Genomic DNA, 18,477 nt, shown 5'->3' on the forward strand with positions numbered 1-18,477 from the left:
GATGGTAAATTCTTCCCACCATTTTTTAACTCCATTTTTTTCCTTCAAGGTCTGTTCTACACTGTTAGAAATACATCTTACTAGTGATGTACTAACCTGTTCTTCATTCTTAAGAGCTTTAGTTCCAATAGCAGAACATTTCCTTAAAACCTATGTTTTTGCAGCTTCTGGTGCATTTTCACATTCCTAACATTTTAAATAAAGCTTTAGCATTAGTCCCGTATTCTGAAGTCAGTTTTATTTCTTTGATTACTGATTTCAGTATCTTCACATATAATAACCTTCTATGCTATGTGCTTCAGGGACACTGTGCAACTACCCTTATTTATATAGTTTTTGGATTGTTTATAAATCTTAGGTTTTAGTAACCTAGTGCTAAGTTGGCCCTTTCCCTAAAGTAGTTCTTACCCTAAATCCTGAATTAAGAGTCTATGAATACAGGTGCTCTACTGAATATCTATTATTAAAAATGAAGCCCTTTAATACCAACCTAGACCTAATTTATTCTACATGTTTGCAATGCTTCAGTAGAATACTTCTATATAGGGAACCACTGTGTATCAGGTAATGGTCATCATACACAGATCTATGTATATTTTGGACTACTTGGTAGTTCACGCTATCATTAATTAAAACAATACTTAATGTAACCACTGTCAGCTTCCACTGACTATTTCAATAATTAAAGACTACTAGAACATCCTCCTAGGTTGTCATAAATCTTATATACACTGATTTTCCACTACTAATTTTTGCAACAATTTTTTTTTCTGTACAGGTAATTTCAGTTCTATTTACATGTCAATCCTATTAATTTATTTACCTGCTTAATTTATTTAACCACTTCTGCATCAGGCTTGGAACAAGTCCTACACCTATACATGTCTTCTGATCTATGATGCCTGCTGTCTCGCAAAACTGAATTTATTTCTTGTTGTGAAATACACTTCCAAATATACTGCTGGAACAGGTTACCTTTTTGAAGAGCAGCTGGACAACATGAAACCACACACCACTAGTCCCAAAATGATGTTTCTCAGGCTATTTCTATTATCTTCACCATTCAATATTAACCCTTTCCCACACATACCAGCCTAGAGCTGTAATAAACAGTGTATCATCTGACATGACGCTGGTTTCCCAACTGTAAAAAGTCTCAATCATATGTTCTTAGGCACTAGTGCATTTTATTTTGCTTATCAATCTACATGTAAAGTTTGCAAACATTACTATTATGATCTTTTTAAAACTCTTAATGGTCCCAACTGTAAAGCTTTGCAAGTAAGCATTCCCCTAGCTATATCCCTGAACCTGCGTTGTGCAAAGGCAGTCTGTACGCTCCAACCATGTAAGAAACCACCCCAATCCCCTTTGTTGCTGCCCATTAAGATCCAAGTTGAAACACAGTTGAGTTGCAGCTGGATAAAATTAGCAGTTTTCTCAAGATTATGTAAGAAGAGATGGTTCTGACCTCCACTTCCTTCTTTGAAGTTTCTTGCTGCATCAAATTCTGCCTCCTCACCTGCCCTTCTCCCCACGACAGAATCCAGGTAGATCATCTAATGCGACATACTTTAATTTACTGGTATGCTACCTACTGTGTTCTTTCAGCTTGTGTCTGATAATCAACGCTTCCAAAACAATGTTTTGAAGAACTATTGTTTAGGACATTTGCCTTTAGTTTTTAAAATCCTATTATGCTATTTCTTTTTCTTCCAGACATCATTTCCCAGGTTTGATGTTAATGTTTTGAATTGGCTACAACTTTCTTCACCTAAAGAAAATTCTTCTCAAGAGAAGCTATTCTGAAATCCCTGTAATGTCTGTACATCGCTTGTTTGAAGTTTTAACTCAAATTGGGAAGTTGATGTACCACTATTATCTCAGCCATTCCTAACAAGTACATTAGTTATTCCTAACATAATTCTTTTTTGCGCTTGTAGAACTTGCCTGCCTTTCTTTACAGGGTGTTTTTTTTTTTTTATCTGTCCCCTCCAGTCTGACTTCTCTCAGTTACCAACCTTGCTCCCTTTTAAGGTAGAACATGTTAGCTTCAAACCAGTCATCTACATGCTTTTTCTTTTCATGCTGCATTCTATTCTGTCTGCCTGCAGCTGTTCCTTATCTAGTGAGCCACAAGCAGAGGGAAGAAACCCCTTGATAACTTTTAAGAGTACCACTGCTTATACTTGCTGGAGATGAGCAAAGGGAGGCACACACCTCCCTCTACACCTTCAACTATAGCACTTCTCTTGCTGACACCACCTCCTACTACAACCTCAGTGTGTGCAGGAAAAGCACAGCTCCAAGAATCAGAGAGGGGCAGATCTCAGTCTGATTTTTCAGTTCACTGAAGGTAAGAAAACAGTCTGCTTTATTGTTGCATTAGTTGTGTACAAATCAAGCCATTATCATTGTTCAACTGGAAGGCAGAAGGCAAGCCAACCATGGGATTCTGTTGTTTCCAGCAAAAGAGGAAAAACTGTTTTACTGTATCAAGTTCAGGAGATGAGAAGAAAGGGAAATGGCTCTTGGGCTGCAGCTCCCTCACTGACAGTGGTGGGCTGCTGGAAAAGTCACTCTCTCAACTCAACTTTTCTCTGCTTCTTGATGAATGGAGTGAGAGAGTAAACAAGTGTGTGTTTGTCTACTCATATATACACACGTATAGACACACAGCATGGTGTTCAATGGGCAAGTTCAGGGTAGAAAACACACACCATTCTTTCCATTCTATATTAGTGCCAACAACCTCTTGCATGTGCATTGTACGGATATTAATTTTTTTAGTGTGACAGAAGAGTTTAGCTTAATTATTTTTTAATTTCTAAGAACTGAGGTCTAAGTTCGGAGTAAAGTTTTTAAGAAAAACCCCCTAACATTTTCAATTTACTTAGCGGCAGCACTTGATTTCATAAACATTGCTTAGTTTTTTTAAAAAAACGTAATGCAGAACAGAAAGCTAATTTTAATTTTTTACAACCTTGATAGGTGGAATTTTCAGAAGCAATTTTATCAGAACTTGTATTCCCAAGATACTGTAAAAATTTTAATTACCCTTGATCTTACTAAACTTTTGCTCTCCTGCCCTCTAGTGCTCACATTTATTTAAATCATCTACGCAAGTCTGGTTTGGAAACTACCATGTAAGTGGTCCTACCAAAACAAAGTACTCACTGCACTACATGTGATCTAAGCAGTACTTTTGTTGTTGCTCACGTATGTATCATACTGCTACCTGTGTAGTTATCTGTAAGGCTACTTTTCATTTTACAAAACCAACGTAAGGCAGCTTTCTTTTTAAGTTTTGGACCATATAATAGAGTTTTAAATGCATAAATTAAAGCTTATTTCTGGATTTATTAAAACGCTTTCACTAATAGCTAAAGTTGTTAGTTTTTCATCCACATTTAAAGCTTTTTTAGTCAATGCAATTAATTTTGCATCTAATGATGTAGCTTGTTATAGTATTGTGCATGCTTCCATTTAAAACAATGGGTTGACATACTACATCCTTAATTACTCCCATACTACCAGAAAACCAGTGAATTAAATTTATTTAGTGTTAAATGGATATGGAATGTCATACAGTACATGTAAAGACACTTCAATATGAGTAAAGCAGAACTAATTGCACAAGAGATTAAAGGTTCACCTCAATAGTCAGTATTATCAAATCATTACAGCTTCCATCTTCAGAGTGCAAGGTATGTCATGCAAAAAAACAGCTCAAAAAATCCCCAGACAAAACCAACATTGTGGTATCACTTAAAATGCTATCATACCACAATATTTTACAAGACATTAAGCGATCATTCATAGAGACTGAAGCATTTTAGCAATAACAAAAAAGTTTTAAACATACTTAACAGATTTTGCATGAACACCAATTCCAGCATTACTATACCTAAGGAACAGGCAACATGCTGGGAGAAAGTACCTAAAAATCAAAGCCTTTTTTATTCATAGCCAATATGACCTTCTGCAAGTTATTATTCAGATTCCCCACATAACCGGGTAAGGTTCAATACATTTTTACATAGAGCATAATCACATAACCACCACATCAGCAAGACGATTTCATTATCTTGACCAGTTACTACATTTAAAACCATGGTATGATAACATGCCCTGCAAACAAATTGTCTTCTGGGATAGTGTCTTGCATGTAAATATGAAACAACTAAAATATACTCTTAACCACTTTAACCCCAAATGTATTATAATTTGTATTTACATATTTTTGAAATATGTAGGTAAAAACTGCAGATGGAAGAGAAGCAGAATACACAAGAGAGCTATGACAGGGCTGACCAAACTAATCGTCGCATTCAGTAACCCCGAATGAGTCTTGAGAAGGGGGCTGTATCTTTTGCACTCTTCCTCCATCCAAGCAGTCTTACCAGGGCTACCAAAGGCCCTGGTAACCAACCAAACACTGCTGCAAGAGCTGCTCATCCCACTTACACACTCTTTGTCCAGCCGGCCGAGCACATGGAGCAGAACCTTGCACCCCGACCAGTTCCACTCAGCCAAAAGCACTGCAGATAAACACACTTCTACACACCTGCTTCAACTACAGCTTGAATGTTAACATGGAAGAAACACAGGAGATGACAAGATGGTTTTTAACATTTCCACCTCACAATACTCATATCCTTAGGGCACCAACAGGTAGATTAATTTACTAAAATAAGCATACAAAAAAGGCCAAGTTGTATGCCCTCATATTAGGAATAAACTATTTAACTTCCTGGCTTAAATGTAAGCAAGAGGAACTCAAGAAAGACCTCCTTGAGGTTAATTTTCCAACTACATTCAAAGAAAATAATTTACTAAAACTGTAACTTGCAAGGTCTACTAGCCTTGAAGTGAGGATACAGGTTAACTATACCTATAGTTAAATAAAAAACTTCAGAAGACATTTTATAGAAATAAAATATGCAACTCTAGGAAGTAGCTGGAAAAACACTTTTGTATTCAGCTGGAACATTCTGTTTTCATAGACCATCATTCTCAGGAATATGTTTTTCATAAATTAAAATACAGCACAAAAATTTGTGTATTCAATCTAAAGTTGCATATTTCTAAACCTCTTCAGATAAAATTTGCTTTCTCCCTCAGAAATAAGTGATAAACCCTGAAAAAAATTGCTTTTCAAATTAATCGTGCATGAGGAAACACAGATGAACAAACCAATATCTGGAAAAAACATTTTGTACAAGGTTGCAGTTCTAAAACACTTATATTACAAAGCAATGTAAATAGTACAAAAGCTCTTATTTACAGTTTTACAAATGAAAACGTTTTCAGTGTAAATGCAGTGTTTTAAAGAACACAATATTAGTAAAATGCATTCCTGTATAGAGCATTACAAGTTCTACTAAATTTCAATGCAGTTTTGTATAAAACCATTGTTTCAAGTTAACTTTTGTTTATAATTTAGTACAGCCAAACCCCAGTTTATGCCTGGAATGGTATCTGTTAAAGTGCTGAAAAAGAGGACATTTCTGAAATTTTAGAAAACATACTGTACATTATTAAAGCTTTATCAAGTCAAAAATGGCATATTTTGTTCACATTTGCTACCACACCACCTGTGGATGAAAGTTTTTCAACAACTTATAATTAACAGGATGGCAGCCATTGGTATCTTCATATCCAAAGTCTGATGGTTTTCCACAAGTAATTTGTCTTAAGCTTCAGTGGTGGTTTCAGGTTTCATAATCTGGTAAGTGATCAAGTATTCTGGATAAGCCTGAAAAAGCAACACAGACATTCTTTATTACAATTTCATTTCATTTACTGGATAAATTCAAAGTGTTTGCTAGAGAGGGGAAAAAAAGGTATTTATGCCACAGAAAATAAGGCAAAATGTCAAAGGTAAAATGCCTGGAGCATTCAGGAAACTAACCCTTTTACCTGCAACCACAGCTAGAGTTTGAGACAAAAGCAAGTCCTAGCAGCTCAAAAGAAAGAAAAACCCCAAACCTACCAACCCCCCCCAAAACTAAACCCCAACACATTCCATGCTTTAAAAAATAATATTTGAAAAATCAGATGTTATTTACCTGCTCCCCTCTGTAAATGACATATTCTGCCAATGCCAATCCATTTACACTGGGTCTTCCAGTAACCGAGTGATGTCCTGGGGGAGAATGAGCCATTTTCATAGCACTGAACTGCAGGAAAGACTTGCCCAGTGTTACACGACAAAACAGCAATTGCCTGTGTTAAAAGGGAAAAAGGACCATGGACATATATTGTTTGTGAAGCTCCAGAAAGACTATCTTTGGAATTTGAAACATTCACTTGAGGAGAAGAGTAGAACTTTAAAGCCACTTCAGTCACTCTTTGTAATTCACTACCTTTTGTTCTGAAGGACAGAAGTTATGCTCCCTAGTTTTCTGAGGGTGTCTCCTTCCCCCCCCCCCTTAATTCACTTGTTCTAACACTAGATTTGTATCCAACAGTTATCCAATAGTCAAATCAACATCAAGGCCAAGTACACCTGTGTTTTAGTGTGCGAAGCAGCAGTCAGTGAGGCTGACTGTTACAAAGTACACCCACCTCATAGAAACACAGCACCTGAATATCACGGAATTTCTCTTTTCTATGTAACAGGCAATGGACTAAACCCTCATTGCTGCACCTTTCACACAAGCATCTAGCAGATCCTCTTCACTCTCTGGCTACCCAAGTCTGATTTTAACAGCAAGTTATGGGCAAAAGTTAGGTTAAATGCATTGAAGATAGTTAAAGTTTCTTTAAGACTTAAATATCAAAGTTTTCTGAAAGTATTAGGCCTGGCATATAGAGAGTGCTGAGAAGGTTTGGTTTCCAAGCAAATCCTTCTTCACAGACAGAGACTTGCAGACTTGATGGACTATAGCACAATACACAAAAGCAAAATCAGATTATTTCTGAGGACTTACCTGTGGCAAACATAACAAGATCTATCTTTGTGAATTGGACATCCAGTGCCACCTCCAATGCCATACACATATTGATTGCTTTTGGAAGAATTTTCAGCAAAATAAATCCCAGCTCCAAACATGCCACCTATGTAGGCATGCCTCTCATCAAAGCCTTTGTGAATGATGGCATTCACAAATGGGGAGCCTAAGAGAAAGGAAGTAAAATACTGAAAATGTAGTATACAGAGATTTGTATTTTTTTTTGCACATTTTTTCTATACACACAAGGAAATCAATCTCCAGAAGTTTTGACCTCAGATTTACTCAGCCAATTTGCTAAATACAAAGGACAGTAGCTGAGAAGTGTACATTTTTAACAAAGATTTACATAGGATAATATCCAAGACAACCCTTGCTGCAAGAGAAGGCTCTATGAATCTGTACTTGCTTCGATAAGAGTTTCATTCTAACCAAGATTCATTGAATACACTGCTACACAAATCCCTCCTCCTTCCTTACACCAGGATTGCATCTAAAAAAACAATAAATGTAAACCACTACTTATTTGTTTGCAGTGGTGATAAAATTTAGCCTTAATGAATAATCTGTTCAAAATGGTAGTCTTTGCATCTCAGGACACCTGATAATCATTAATTTTCACAAAAAGTGCATTTTTTTAAAGTAAGTATTTTTATCACAGTATATATAAATATGCAAGCACTTTTAGAGAAAAGCTGTTCTAAAAGAGCATGGAATTTAAGAGTTATGTTGGGAATTACAGTGAAAATAATCCAAAACCTTATTGTCCACCCTAAAGATGATAAAACTATATATGAAGCAGAAGAACCTTCCAGATGAGAATAAGAGAAACTCATGACAACTGCTTTTTATCTTCTGCAAATGACATACGTGGTTAAAGACATGTGCTAATGCTTAAAAAAAAAAAAACAACAAAAAAAAACAACAACCACACAAAAAACCCTAAAGTCTTAAAAAAGTAGAACACTCAAAAGACATTAACTGCTTTATTCCAGGGATAATATTGTTATCTGATTACAGACTTTCCTTTAAAAAACAGTTTATTCCATTAGCAGATGGTTTCCTTTCACAGGGGTACAGACCACAGTCAAGAGACAGGATTTAGATATCTATGAGTTTGGGCAAGTAGTTATTGTGTTACTGCCGCTTCCAATGCTGATGTATTACGATGGAATCTATGTAGCTTTCACTTGTAAGCATGTATTGTGAGCTTGCTATGTATTTGTGCACAGCTGAGCTTTCAGTTGGCTTTAATTTGCTAATTACCTTTCTGGAATGATGAACAAGAACTTATCAAGTTATAAAAACAAGAAAACAAAAAAATCCTATCCCAAACCAAATCATAGCATAATAAACTTTCACCCTTAACCACTTTGTTCATTCTGATAAAGCAGAATCAGTAACTCAGCCAAGGAGGAGGCACACTCCTGATTCTCCATTCATTAACCACTGTGTTTTCATTTAGACCTTTGAAGTCTCCTTTGGGAAGAGATAAGTAGATGCAAATTTCAGCAGAATGATGCATTTTATTTTCCCACACACATTTTATTTTCCCTGGGACACACACACTTGACCATATAAAACTCATGCAAAACCTAGAACCTATTTCAACTGAGAAAATTTGAGACAGGACAAACTCTCCAATAAAGTGTTGATGGTGAAATGAGTTCATAAGGTGCATTCAGTGTCTCACCATGAAAGAGCATCCTTTCATTGGCATGGTTATGATTCTCTTCAGAGACCTCTTTCCTTCTGTGAGTGTATCTTTCCCATAGTTTTTTGTTGCACACTTTCTGAATCTGAAACATCAAAAATGTAAGTTCCATCCTGAAACTGAAAATTTCCATTTACTTTACTTGACAGATGTTTAGCCTATAGCAGCTATGCCACAGTAAACTTACATTGTCACTTAAACAAGAATATCTTCCTTAGAACTCAATGAAACAAATTCTCTAATTTATACTGCAAAAACTGATTGTTGTGGCATAACTTAAGGAAATCCTAATTATATGCTTAATTAAGAATTAATTTAAACCATCTGTTGAGCAATACTTCTTAATTTAGATTTAGCAGGCTTAGTCACAGTTGTACTTGAGTTTTGTTCCAAACATAGCTTGACGCCAAACCATTAGTAAAAAGATCATCTAGTAAATAAAGAAGTGTCTTCTTTGAAGACTTCTAGAATACTTCAAAAAGAAAGTAAATTCTGCAGCAGAGGTATGCTGGATACTGGCAAAGCCTTGTTTGTAGATGCAGCGTATCAGTTTTACCAGGAAAACTGTAACATCAGTTCAGATTAAAACTTTGTAGTACTTGCAAATCAAAATCTATCATTTTAATGAAAATTACCATTTATTTAGAGGAAAAAAGAATATAAACCAAAATTTCACTAAATTATTTAATGCAAGGTTGTCTGCTACCTGGTGTTTTAAACTTCCCTGGTGCTAAATCAAGCCGAAATAGGTAACCTTACTTCCATACTTCAAGAGCTTTGCTTTCACTTCTTGCTGTTTTTTCCCCCGATACTCCCTCAACAGAAACCTTGTCTTTTTTTTTTCCAAACATTCTGCAGTTTTCTGTGAGGTCCTTCTATGTCAATTTCTGATAATATTTCCTAATGCCTATTAATTCATAAGCAGTTTTTCTATATACTCTTACTCTTTGAATTTGCCTGGAAGATACTTTTCCTGTGCTTGTCTCAGAACAGCACATCTTACTACATTACGGAACTCAAAAAAAAAATTAAGAACATTTTATGGGCATTTTATTTTCAGCCAAAACTCTAAGGGTGTAACCACTGACCATAAAGATGTACCAGCTACCTTTAAGATGTTGTATCTGTTGAAGACCCCGCCAGCATGTCCTCCATCCCTATGCTCTCGGACAGTACTCTGCATCTGAAGATTGAGAATTTTAAGTAGGATCAATTTGCTTCAGAGCACATTCAAAACATACATCCTTCACCCAATCAAATAACCAACAGATTTTTTTTCTTAAAAAAATAATCATACAAGAACGTTTTAGGCAATGCCTCTGTATTAAGTAATGCCAGATTTCGTGGATGCACAGGAACAGGTTTAAGAAACATATCTTGAAGAGTCTACGGTCTATAGTTTGCAAACTGAAAAAGATTGACACTATTCTATTTAGAATATTGTTTCTTCAGAATTTTGTCCTTTGCGATGATGACACTCTGGAAGGAAATGACTTAAAACTGTGTACAAGAAATAGGAGCACAGATTATAAGCAGTGCAGTCAAAGCTGGAAATTTGAAGTATCCTTACGCAAATTTTTCTTAGTCTTAGCAATGTTCATTGCATTGTTAAGTTGTCTAGTGATACTCCTTTATCTACTTGAATAGAAATAACAACAATAGGGAAAGGCTACAAAGAAAGGCATACCTCCTCTTCTACTGATTGAAATTCCTTGTCTTCAGTGGAAAGATCTATAAGAATAGTTCCGCTACCAGAAGTATTTAGAGTCAGGTATGGGTTTAGTCCTGCGAATGTAACAAAACATTACAACAGTTTCAGAAACTGCTTGAAGCCTGCTGATTTTGAATGATATCAGTAAGAAATCTTTCTTTTTAAATGGACCATTTTCTCAAAACTCAGTTTACAAAATGAAGAGGTTAGCTGCTAAGGAAGGCAGAGATTATCAATGACTTTAATTGCTTTCCATCAGCTCTGTACATTTATGTGAATGTCAAAAGGTGATCACCCAATTTCATTAGTTTCAAGCAAACTTTTTCATCATCTCTGTTTATAGCCATAATGATGCATACACTATAAATGTAATGAGAAGTACGGCACAGCAGCTGGGTCTGGATGCAGATCAACTGCAATCATTTTCATTGATCTGTGGATACAGATCAATCATTGTTTCAGTAAGAAACACTAACCCATTTATCTATGCTTACCTCACTATATTAAGATACATGACAGGGAAACTGTATGTAAGCAGTTGCTTACTTAAGAGTTTATTTCAACTCTAGGCAGTGAAATAGCGAGCAACCTGTCCTGTATCCATATCTACTGATGGCAGTTGTATCATGAACAACAGAACTGACTTCAAGTGCTAATTCAGTAGGAATATTTTTTCCAATGTATTGTGCAGAAAAGAGCTGACAAAAGAACTAAGATAGTCTGTGAACATAAAAGGCCTAAGCCTGATATTAAATGCTTAAATGAAATTTCTCTGTCATTCCAAATATGCCCAAACAAACAAAAAAGACATTTTATGTGGAATCCATTGTCAATTTGTGTACAGACTTCAATCACAACTGGCAAGTAATGGAAATGTAATTTCTGCATATCAGAATACAAAGACAGTGTGCATCATGTCCTTTTGCCCACGGCCTTTGCAGACAACCAGCAGGTGACCAGAGTTAGATAATCTCTCTAGAAAGCAGTAATGTGTGGAAAAGGGAAATTACAGATTCATACAAAGTCAGAAGCCTCATGGTAGCAGCGTGGAACTGGAATAATGTGCTCAGGAACAAAAAACTGGCAAGAAGGAACCAAAAAAAACACGCTCTTTCAGAAAAGCCCTACTAACCTTGAAATAATAGCAGTAACTGTGCTCAGGAAGAGATGCCAAAATATTAATGAAAACATACCTGAGTGCAAGAGCCCAAGGGCAACATACAGAAAACTGACAGAACAACCTAACGGCAACAATCCTCCCCACCCCAGAAACACACCCTAGAAAATAAATCAAGGGCTGTTGAAATACTCAGTTTAAGTATTTATGCCTGCGGTTAAGTTACAAATGAAAATGCCAGGCCTCTTACAGCTAGACAGCAAGAGTCTAGAAAGAATGGGGGTGGAAGTAGTGAAAAATTTAGAAGTTTGACGTTGTCTATATTCAAACATACTAAAATATGTACAAACATACACATGCTCAAAAATATATCATGTCTACTTGGAAGGCAAAACCAGCACAATTACCAGTTCAGTAAACTTAGAACTCAGACAATGAAATGATACCTTGAAAGTAACTTCAATCCAAAATACCAATGCATCTGTCAAAAATCATTTGACAATTAAGACAAAATTACAAAGATTTGCTTAAATACTTCATTACTAGGAAAAGGATTATCTCAAGGCTTGGTTAATACTGTTTAAGGAGGAAAAATTTCGAGCTTGGGACAGTGACTCACTATGGTGTGCAGATTTTAGAACGAGAATTCACAAATGGTGTCTCAAGAGGGGAAAAATATCCTCTGAATTCTAACTTATTTATTCAATTTCTATGCAACACAAGAAAACAATAGTAAGTGATGTTTCAGTGAGACAAGGAAGAAAAAAAGGTTTGTCTTGTATGCAGCCAGACTGCTCTGATAAATGATCACAAAGCCGCGGTGGGTGGGTAAGAGGGAACTAAAAGGCAAGATTCACAGCACAAGTAAAAGTGCTCATGTTTCAAGTCAGGAGACATCATCTGAAGTTCCATTTAACCTACAGCATTTACAGAAATGGATTCTTTAAAGGCTTTAAGATGTTACACAGCAATTTGAAACAGCTACATACCTTGTTGTCCAGAAATGAGTCTTTCAACTCCTTTAATGATTTTATGCCTATGGCCATAAGCATTAATTCCAATTTCCTTCAATTCTTTGTGTCCCATTTCAACCAGTACATCCAGTGTTATCTATAATGAAAGCAACACGATTTTTTTGTGCAACACAATAAACAGACTAGAACAGCTGTGAATGATAGTGAAAATACTTCACTGTAGTTGAGACAAAAAGCAAGTGTGAAAAGAACAAAAACATTGGAAACTTGACTTTTTACTGTTTTCTCCAAACTTTTCTTTAACTAAATATTCTGCATGCTACATTTATGTAATTCATACTGTTTGCAAGGATCACGTTTCCGATTGAGAAATACAATTTTTAGATGTATTCAAGCCAATAGAAACAAACCCAGAAATGACTAAGCAACACTGACTACTTGTTTACTCTATCATTTATACCATTGAAAGGAAACTTGCCTACACTCTAAAACTGATATAGAGATTATTGCTCCCAGTTTTTTTACATATACAGGTATTTTAATCTCTGTTTATACTGGATATCAATTTAAAAACTCCACTTGCACTCCTTTCCCTCATTCCACTCATTTTGACATTCATTTTAAAACTGTCTCATGATTTTATTTTAAACAGTCAGTATTTATTCCACTGCTTTCTAGCTGAGTATTTGGAAATAAACATAGCTACGTACCTGTTCTCTCTCAAATATGTCAATTAGATGTTCAAGGCCAAGGTTCCGCACAAACTGATTTATGCTGAAATCCACACCTGAAACTGCGTAAGAAGAAAAACTCACAATGAACATTCATACACCTATTGTAAAATAAATAACAAGCACCTCACTGTCTGTGGCAACGAGACATACAAAATTCCTGGTCTTTTGCAGATGGTACCTAACTAACCAGTGCCAACTACTACCTAATCTACCCCAACACTCTAAAATTTCTACCCCTGCTCCAACAGCAGTCTTTGTGCTTCCACAAAGTAAGCAACTAATGTGCAGAAACACACGTGCAAACAGCAAATATTTTCAGACATAAAACATTACAGAAGTAAGCTTTTTAAGATACCTGATCCAAGAACAGGCTCCTGGAAACTAGATAAAGTTTGTAGTAAAATACTGGTTGGTATGGAGCCAAGGTTCACTTGATGTCTTTTTTAAAAGATATTTTGGTTTTGTACAGCAAAAAAAAAAAAAAAAGTTTTAAAGATTCTATAATGGGAAAGTACTGAAATCGTATACAAGACTTTCATTCATTGTTAATGAGACATCACAAGGAATCCGGATACTGTATGCATGTGTTGGAACTTGTGTATTCTTTTTACCACACAGTAGAAAACATTATTCATTCCTGAGAAAGCCTCACCTTCTTTCTTCTCCAGAACAGTACCTCCTTCTGTGCTGCTTGTAGCAACAACAGAAGGAAGTTCAGAAAAACTACCAGACAAGTTGTCGAGACTACTTGCAGCAGACAGACTGGATGGACTGGATGGAACAGAAGACAGGGAATCAGCTGCAGAACCTGTAGTCTGAGACACACTTATAACCTGAGGTTTGTAGCAAGTCGGTAAGGCAGAAGGAGGCATTGCCGCTGTCAATAATGCACTGACATCATCTGCCTAAATAACAGAAAGCAACTTATTAAAACAGAGGAACACTTTCATATAGTGCTTTTTTTCGAGAATGCATTATCATTATTCCAGACTTCTTTACAAATGGCCTTTTGTGCCAACAGCATACATGAAACTGTAAAATGCTTATAAGTAAAAACTGTAATAAGATAGAAAGTAGAGACTTCAATATTTCTAAAAACCTTCAGGGATATTTAAACAGAATTCATTTGCTAGGAAAACCAAGCAAAAGCTTCCAATGGCAACCAGAATTTACAAACCAGAACGGTTACTCTGAGTGCGGCTTGGAATTGTACTGTAACACTTAGGAAAAAAAATAATCCAAAAACTTAACAGCAGATAGCTTCTTAAAGTTATGTTGCTACAAAGTTTGCATACAATGTATCACCACAACTTTTGTTGTAGTCAAAATATAAACACATAATTAAAAGCATCAAATTATAAGCAAGCATGAATTCCTTTTGTGGGTGTGTGGGCTTTGTCTGTTTGTGCCATCCCTCCGCCCAATCTTGAAATACGAAGTCTAGCGCAAGAAAATATTTCAGGCAGGTTTATAAAGGCTCTCCTGACTTTCCTTACCAGATACACATAACACACCAGAGAAACTGCAGTATTTAAGATTTTACAGAAGTTGATGTATTACATTTTTTTAGGACAGTTTTTGTATGAGCTGCCCCAAATGGCAGACAAGTACAGATTTCCCAAGAAGAACCCCATCACTTACAGTGACCAGGTCCAATGGCGTTTGTCCTTCCTGATTTTTCAGAGTAGGATCAGCCCCATGTGCCAGTAACAAGGCACAAAGCTGTGTCCTTCCTTTTTGGGCTGCTTCATGCAGAGGTGTGAAAGCCCATTTGTCCGTAGCATTCACACATGCATTATACTTTATAAGTAAAGCTGCTACATCAACATGCTGGAAAATAAGAACATCTGTTAAATCCCAAGGTACCACAGTGTATTAAAGTAATGCAGAACTATTACTGATACTTCTCTGTAATCCTCATTCTGAATTTTCTTAAAATACATTTACTTTCTCATTATGATTAAAAAAATGTATTAAACAAGGTATTTTCTTCCTCACCAGAAACATACCAGTAAAAAGTTAAGATTTCTTCTCTTGTGAAAAAAGGACAGACTACAACAGAATCCCAAATCCAGGGGAATCTGAAGGAAAAAAGCATGAATTTGAACTTCTAGTTTGGAAAGTACTCCTAACTGTTTTGAATAAAAACTTATCTGAACACAAAGATCCAGGAAGTACAGAAAACCAGTTAGTGTCTCAACACCAGCCAAGTAAGTGAAAATGAGATCTTGCTGATAAAATTTGACTACCACAGGTAAGAAAATGCATTTTATGGAACACCTTCCAGACTGCTGGCTTTCTAAGTGTTTATGTTCAGATAACTTAATTCCGTAAACTCCAACCATAATTTTACAAATTCAGAAGAGTCTTCACCTTTACAATCAGCTGCCTATAATCAAATTTTTTTTTATGTGTTTTACAAGTAGGATTACATTACAACTCAATGGCAAAAGCCTTCTAGAAAGCATTGGCTCACAATGCTGTCACTGAAATGTATCACCTCAGTTATTTATTTAAAAATTAATAAAGCCTCAGAAAGTTTGAAATATTTACCCCATAAGATGCAGCATTATGCAGAGGAATCAAACCTCCTTTATCCTGTGCATTCACATCTGCTCCATGCTGTAACAGGTATTCCGCAACCTCCAAATTGTTGTAACCAGCTGGAAGGTTGCAAAAGCCAGAATAAGTAGACATATTAAAAAAAAAACATCCTCAACAGGCTATAGAGAAGTATCAGCTCACTTAAATTACTTGAAAGTTAAGATGTCAACAGCAGTGAAGACAGTGTATTTATTACCTATCAGTAAGGACAGTTTCACCCTATTTTAACAGGATTTGGGTTTAAAACCTCTGCTAGTTAACGATAAAAGGTCCTCTTGGCTAGAGATAATAGGAAATTGAAGTCATTAAGTAGTTTAGAAGAGCAATATAAGATTAACTCTTAAAGAGAAAATAAAGAATCCTCTAGCTTGAGGCTACACTCCAACTTAGACACAGAAAGTTCAGACTTGATCAGTAACTCTGATCAAACCACTTAATTAAAACACTGACCTGCTAAATGTAGTGGTGTTGAATGCCGTCCTTGTGTGTCCCGACAGTTGACATTGTCAGGTGAACACAGCTTTTTCACTCGGGCCAAGCAACCTTTCTTGGCAGCATCTAGTAGAGCTGCATCTCCTCTAAGTAGGTCTTGAATATCAGTATCACCATCTTTAACAAGGTCTAGTGGAGTATTTCCATCTCTGTTTTTCTTTGTAGGGTCAGCTCCATGCTATGCACATCAAAAACAGGTGGTAAGTATATAAGTAGAATAAACATGTTGCATCTTAGGTATCCTATGCATCATTGACCAGATATTCTGACACATATTCAGATCTTCCATAGAGCCTTCCATTTACTGTATGAAAAAGGACAATGTAGTTGCTTATAGTATCCCTTTTACTGAAAACACACATTTAGCTCAATTTATAAACCATAAAATACAAGTCAATTTCTCAAGAAGTCCAATCACATTTCAGATTGAACAAGAAAGAGAAGAAAGTAACCTCTCTCCAACATATGTAATACCTGTAACAGGAGTTTGCAAATCTCGTATTTTCCTTTTGCTGCAGCTTCATGCAAGGGAGTGAATTTCCACAAATCAGCTACATTGACAACTGCACCATGTTTAACCAGCAGTTCTGCAACTTCATAGTGACCATATGAGCAAGCATTATGTAAAGGGACAAGTCCTCTGGAAGCAATTAAAAAAAAGGCAGAAATTATCTTAAAATTGGGTCTTTTTTCACAAAGTGATACAAACTTAAAATACACCTTCAGCAATCAAACCGTAACAATTTGTTTGTTTTTTTTTTTTTTTCACAATAGTCTAATACAGTAGGAGTATCTACTGCCAAAGTAGTAAGAAAGCGACCATCACTGGCACTGAAGAGATATAAAAACACAGGGCTAGAGAAATTCTTGTCGCCCTAGTCTCAAGTACTGACAAATGCTTTCATGGATGCTCTGAACATCTAACAGAACTTTACATGAAAATAAAAAAAGTTGAAAGATAGGATGTTTACCAGCTAGCAACATTCAAGAGCCAAAAAGTTATCAGCAATTACAGTTGCAAGAAAATACACATTTGAGTATCTACCCCTTATCTTTCGCATGCACATCAGCTCCATGCTGAAGAAGATATTCGACAACGGATACTCTATTATACCCAGCTGCAAAATGAAGTGGTGTAGACTGACGTCCTTCAATATCTCTGCAGTTCACGCTTTGAACTGTACATAGTTTCTGTGAAATGACCAAAACAAAAGATACATCACTATATCTAGTGTTGTCACATCTTAATTTAGTCATGTTATACACATTTAATTTTTAAAAATTGTTTACATTAGGAAGTTTATTTCTTAATTTTTTTTTGCATAAAATGATTACTAATCATAGATTGTGTGCAAAGAGAAAAAATTCCCTCCTCCCAAATTTACATGATTTCTATACAGACAAACTTTTGGACATAGCGAATATTACATTTTGTCATCTGTAGTATCTGTGCAATACAAAGATTTTAGAACAGGGATCACAATTCTAAAGCAGTCAATGAAGGGCTTGTGAAATTATAGTTTGGGATATAATTCCCTCTTGTTCTTAGGACAGGTTTAAGCTTACTTTTACAGTATCCACATCTCCAGCCTTTGCGGCCTCCAGCAACTGTCGATCTGCATCAGAATTTCCTAATGGGATACCTTCTGCAAAATAAATGAGATTCCAAGAAAGGTAAGTGTATGCAGTTGAAGGAATTTGTTAAGACAGGAAATCATTTGAGTATTTCAATTATTTCCCTTTTAAAAAAAAACGTTAACCAATTATAGACAGGTTTTGTCTTTTCTTACTATCTACAACTGCAGATATTATCTCTAACATGGCTTTGAAAGTTGCCTTTAGCAACATGCTTCCTATCCATTTTGAAGTCCTGTGGAACCAAACAAACCTTCTTATTTCAATTTCGGAATTAGACTGTATCAAGAAGCTTACCTATGTGTATAACATCCAAACGTTACTCTTGAAAATCCAGGTACCCCTCATATGCTCACAAATACAAAGCAGCTATTTTTTGCTTCTGAAACTAATTTTCTACATAAAAGATTCCCCCCTCCCTATGTCCGGATTTTTCTATAATTATTCCAGGTGGCTATGAAACCATGAAATCAGTCTGCGCACCTCTAACAATCTGTGGAACTGAATCCCAGAGAGCATATGATATTTCAACTACACATA

At 35.9% G+C, this 18,477-nt stretch overlaps 1 protein-coding gene across 4 annotated transcripts in view; it reads right to left on the minus strand.

The window, feature by feature from the left end:
• Positions 1–3,542: 3,542 nt before the first annotated feature.
• Positions 3,543–18,477, minus strand: part of TNKS2 (tankyrase 2) — a 30,043-nt gene continuing 15,108 nt past the window's right edge. For 3 of the 4 annotated variants that reach the window (XM_062619476.1, XM_062619474.1, XM_062619477.1), the window contains 16 exons: positions 17,869–17,948; positions 17,348–17,493; positions 16,777–16,942; positions 16,261–16,480; positions 15,760–15,869; positions 15,216–15,287; positions 14,848–15,036; positions 13,859–14,111; positions 13,183–13,265; positions 12,488–12,608; positions 10,358–10,455; positions 9,779–9,853; positions 8,650–8,755; positions 6,936–7,122; positions 6,072–6,228; positions 3,543–5,758 (listed from right to left, as the gene is read on the minus strand). In XM_062619476.1, coding sequence (XP_062475460.1) covers positions 5,696–5,758; positions 6,072–6,228; positions 6,936–7,122; positions 8,650–8,755; positions 9,779–9,853; positions 10,358–10,455; positions 12,488–12,608; positions 13,183–13,265; positions 13,859–14,111; positions 14,848–15,036; positions 15,216–15,287; positions 15,760–15,869; positions 16,261–16,480; positions 16,777–16,942; positions 17,348–17,493; positions 17,869–17,948 — 2,126 coding nt within the window. In that variant the 3' untranslated portion in view covers positions 3,543–5,695. The remainder of the gene's footprint in view (positions 5,759–6,071; positions 6,229–6,935; positions 7,123–8,649; positions 8,756–9,778; positions 9,854–10,357; positions 10,456–12,487; positions 12,609–13,182; positions 13,266–13,858; positions 14,112–14,847; positions 15,037–15,215; positions 15,288–15,759; positions 15,870–16,260; positions 16,481–16,776; positions 16,943–17,347; positions 17,494–17,868; positions 17,949–18,477) is intronic. The other variant, XM_062619475.1, reaches the window with a different exon arrangement.

This window comes from Pezoporus occidentalis, unplaced genomic scaffold (assembly GCF_034315485.1).
Source record: "Pezoporus occidentalis ecotype Australia unplaced genomic scaffold, CSIRO_AGI_Poc_V1 ctg210, whole genome shotgun sequence".
NCBI classification, from domain to species: Eukaryota; Metazoa; Chordata; class Aves; order Psittaciformes; family Psittacidae; genus Pezoporus; species Pezoporus occidentalis.